General features: G+C 36.4%; 1 protein-coding gene across 1 annotated transcript; it reads right to left on the bottom strand.

The window, feature by feature from the left end:
• Positions 1–413: 413 nt before the first annotated feature.
• LOC105119618 (40S ribosomal protein S3-3-like) lies at positions 414–3066 on the bottom strand. The gene is made up of 6 exons (XM_011017780.1): positions 2943–3066; positions 2722–2869; positions 2464–2635; positions 1250–1304; positions 1033–1164; positions 414–849 (listed from the first exon to the last, which is right to left on the bottom strand). The coding sequence occupies exons 1-6, from the start codon at positions 2970–2972 to the stop codon at positions 685–687; spliced, it is 702 nt and encodes a 233-aa protein (XP_011016082.1). The 5' UTR covers positions 2973–3066; the 3' UTR covers positions 414–684.
• Between the last annotated feature and the right edge of the window lie 777 nt (positions 3067–3843).

The following is a 3843-nucleotide window of genomic DNA, read 5'->3' as shown; positions in this document are numbered from 1 at the left end:
TCTGGAGACTAAAATTTGAATTTAGCTATAAAATAAAACACTTATGAAAGCTCAAACAAATTGAATATCTGGGTATAACTATCAAAAGGTCAAAACATAACAAAACCAAACTGAACCAAAAACAAGTTTCTAGTTCGGTCCAATTCTGAATATATATAAATTCAGTTTGGCTGGTTTTATTTATCAAAAATCAAACAAAACTGAAAATGCTCACTCCTAATATGATCATCAAATAATAATACATTCACGAGGATCATCGAACTTACCAAAACATTCGCCAGCTGTCGGGGCAAATCCCTTCATTGCAGGAGCTACCTTTTTAAAAGGTTTGAAAAGATGAACATAAAATAAAGAAACCCACAAAGACTATTTGTTACCCTAGCAGAATTTTCCATCAAAATGAATTTCAAGAATACGTAAATAAAAAAACATTGATTAAAAAGGAACATTCTGGAGTAAAACTGAGATAAAGGCATTGGTTAAATGATTGCAAAGCAATATAGAAACAAAAAGGCCCAGGGCTAATCCTGGATTAGTACCGTTTTGAGACAGATTTGAGAAGTCAATTGGACCAAAGCAAAAACCAACTCTTCCTTCATACACAAGTAGAGCTATTATCCTCCGCCCCACATTTAGGAACAAAAAACCTATTCTTGGATACTAGAAAACAACCAAGCTCGTGATTTATGCTACTGGGATCTCAATATTGGTTGTCAACAATGGTGGAACATACTCTTCTTCTTCCTTGGGAGGATGGATTGTGACCAGATCAGGTAATGGTGTCATTGGACCAACCTTGCCCTTCGGATCCCAGTCAAGCATGATCTTGACCTTGATACCAAGCACACCCTGTTGCCAGAGAAGGTTATAAAGAAAACACAAACAATCAGACAAAAAAAGAGTCAATATGAATAAGGTTGCAAACAATGGTCAACTACAACCATTGAGGTTGCAAACAATGGGCAAATACAATGGTTGCTGGAATTGTAGACCGTGATAGTCTGCAAGAGAAAGACAAGACAAGAAACTGACCTGTCTAAGAAGAACATGCCTAACAGCTGAATCAATATACTCTTTAACAGGTTGGCCAGAGGATATCATGTACCCATCCTTGAATTTCATGGATTTGGCACGCTGTGCCCGAAGCTTTCCACTCACAATAACCTGTGTCGTTATGTGAGTGAATCAAAATTTCAAATAACTGCCACAATGCCCAAAAAAATCAAGAAACCGAACTCTTGAAGCATACCTCACATCCTTTTGCCCCACTCTCCATTACAAACCTCAACACTCCATAACAAGCCCTGTCAAAGTAACAAAAATTTGACCACAAACACAATTTCCAATGGGAACAAAATGCACGCATGCAGACTCAGTTTATCTATTTAAAGGGATCAAAGCATAAAGAAGTGTTTGAGAAGTAGGGGATTAATAAACATTTTCATGTCCATCACTCAATCTGATAACCAAATGAAGCCATCAAAATATAAAACCTTAAATTCAAACACATTGGCACTTGAAGGGACCAACAGGAGAAAGCTGTATTCCAGATCCAACAACATTGATGAAGAGTTCCACACGGTGCAGCACCCACCAAATAGCAACAAGGGCAGAGAAGAATGATAAACAAAAGAAAAGCAACATAACAAACTAAAATAACAGAATTTTCAATCCCGCTGACTGTGTGAGGTCATTCATGTACAAATGTTTACATCCAATTAATGAGAATAAAATAAGAGGGATGTAGAAAAATGTTCTGAAATCTAAACTCCAGGCCCTTAATAGCAGAGCAAGAAGCCAGACAGATTCCTAGCATAAAATTTATCTAAGCACTGTTTCCTCATTGTTAAAGATAACCAAAGATGTATATAATACAGTGGTGATAAGTACAATCGTCCAATCCATTTATGTAATGAAAAAGCATCTAATAATGAAACATTCATGCTCTCCATGCACAGCATGACATTAATAAAGTCAAAATCCACAATATTTTTAGGAACTATAATGATCAACAACGAAAAAGCACTTTCTTGAACTCGACAATCATTCTTTTCCAAAAAAAAGAAAAGGCCGAAAAGATATTACTCGAGAAAAAACATCATAACAATGCACTGGATCATATTGCACGTGATATAAACGATACTAGTGTAGCTACAAGGGTACACATGCCAGGAAATTGTTTTCCTAATCTGCAAGGCTCACCCAATAATGATTGGTCATACAAAGGTGGCATCTACCATCAGAAGTTCAGTGCAAGGAACAACAGTTGCAATCCTTGGATCATAAGGAATTGATGGCATTAACAAATATTGTCACCCTCAGACACGAGATGGACATTTTAAAATAACCCAACTCGCTGTAAAGATGACTTGGTGAACAGAACAAGAGAATTCACATGCAAGCAAAACAAGCAGGTAGACAGCAAACCAGCGCGTAGATAGATAACCAGATAAGTGAAGATACCTGCGAACAGCAAGACCTCCAAGGAGCTTGTAACGAAGAGACTCGGCCTGCGCAATGGCACAGAGACCCCTGTTGTTAACTTTCTCAGCATAGAGCTCGACACCATTCTCCGGAAACTTGAAACGTTTCTGGACAACGGAAGTGAGCTCCCTGATCCTCCTTCCCTTCTCACCTAAACAAACATAACAGAGAATCTGAATAAAATATTGTTCATTTGATTGAGGGGAAAAAAAAAGAAGAGGAGGAGGAAAAGATTACCAAGAACATTTTGGGTACGAGTAGCCCTGATGATGATCTCGGTGCGCATGGGAGTAACCCTAACCTCAACACCAGAGTATCCATCCTCAGCCAATTCTCTAGTCAATACCTCGTTCAGTTCTGCGTAGAAAACTCCATCCGCAACAAACTATAAAACGAATTCATCAGATTCTTCTTTTGTTTCACTAGAGAGGAGAAAATCAAATCTTGTTAGAATTTACCTTGCGTTTCTTACTGATTTGAGTGGCCATGATAACTCTAAGATGGACTTACTCAAGCTCCAACTATAAGATGAAGCGAAGCGAAAAGCGCAGGCTCAACCCTAATGAATAGTGGTTGTCTGTGCATTAAACAGGCTCATCTCAGCAAACGGTAGCCGTGTTTGGTTTTCGATGTTACGAAAGATGGGCCTAGTTTTAGATATAGTTAGATTGACACAAATTATAGCCCAAGTTGGATTTTGAAGGCTCTTAGACGATCTTTTTCTCTTGTTTATATATATATATATATGTGTGTGTGTGTGTGTGTGTGTGTTAATTGAGAAATACAAGCCCTTCAAAGAACACACACATATATATCGTATAAATTAGTGTATTTAATTTAAGTTTATGGAACCTTAACTAAAATCTCAAATCTTTTTATTTTTCTCTATTGTTTCTTGTTGATGTTTTGAACACATAAATATGAACTTGATCATGTGTAATTTGATATATTTTTATTAGTTTCAAAGATAAAAGTACAATAAAATGAGAGCTTGAAGACGCTATAATTATTTTTTAAAGATGGGTTAATTAAAATTAAACATGTAAGGATAAAATGGAAATAACATCTAAAGCATAAGAGATACATGGAGCCATTTTTTTCTAAAAGATTTTCCCCTTCCAATATTTTTTTTTAATTTATGTAAGCAAATTATTGTGAAGGAATTGCTACGGTGGAAGAGTAGATAACAAGGGTGTTGTTATGCTAGCCATGGAGGAATTCGAGATGTCCAATGATTCTATTAAACTTATGCAAAACTTTTCATCTAAAAATAATTTCAATATAGTCCTTTTCAAAATCCATATGGCTCCATGGTCATATGTTTGTCATGCTTCCTTTGATGAGTGTTGTATGGGGTAT

This window comes from Populus euphratica, unplaced genomic scaffold, assembly GCF_000495115.2.
Source record: "Populus euphratica unplaced genomic scaffold, PopEup_1.0 scaffold3224.1, whole genome shotgun sequence".
In the NCBI taxonomy this organism is placed as follows: domain Eukaryota; kingdom Viridiplantae; phylum Streptophyta; class Magnoliopsida; order Malpighiales; family Salicaceae; genus Populus; species Populus euphratica.
Note: the sequence above shows the minus strand (reverse complement) of the source record. Positions and strands in the feature narration are given on the sequence as shown.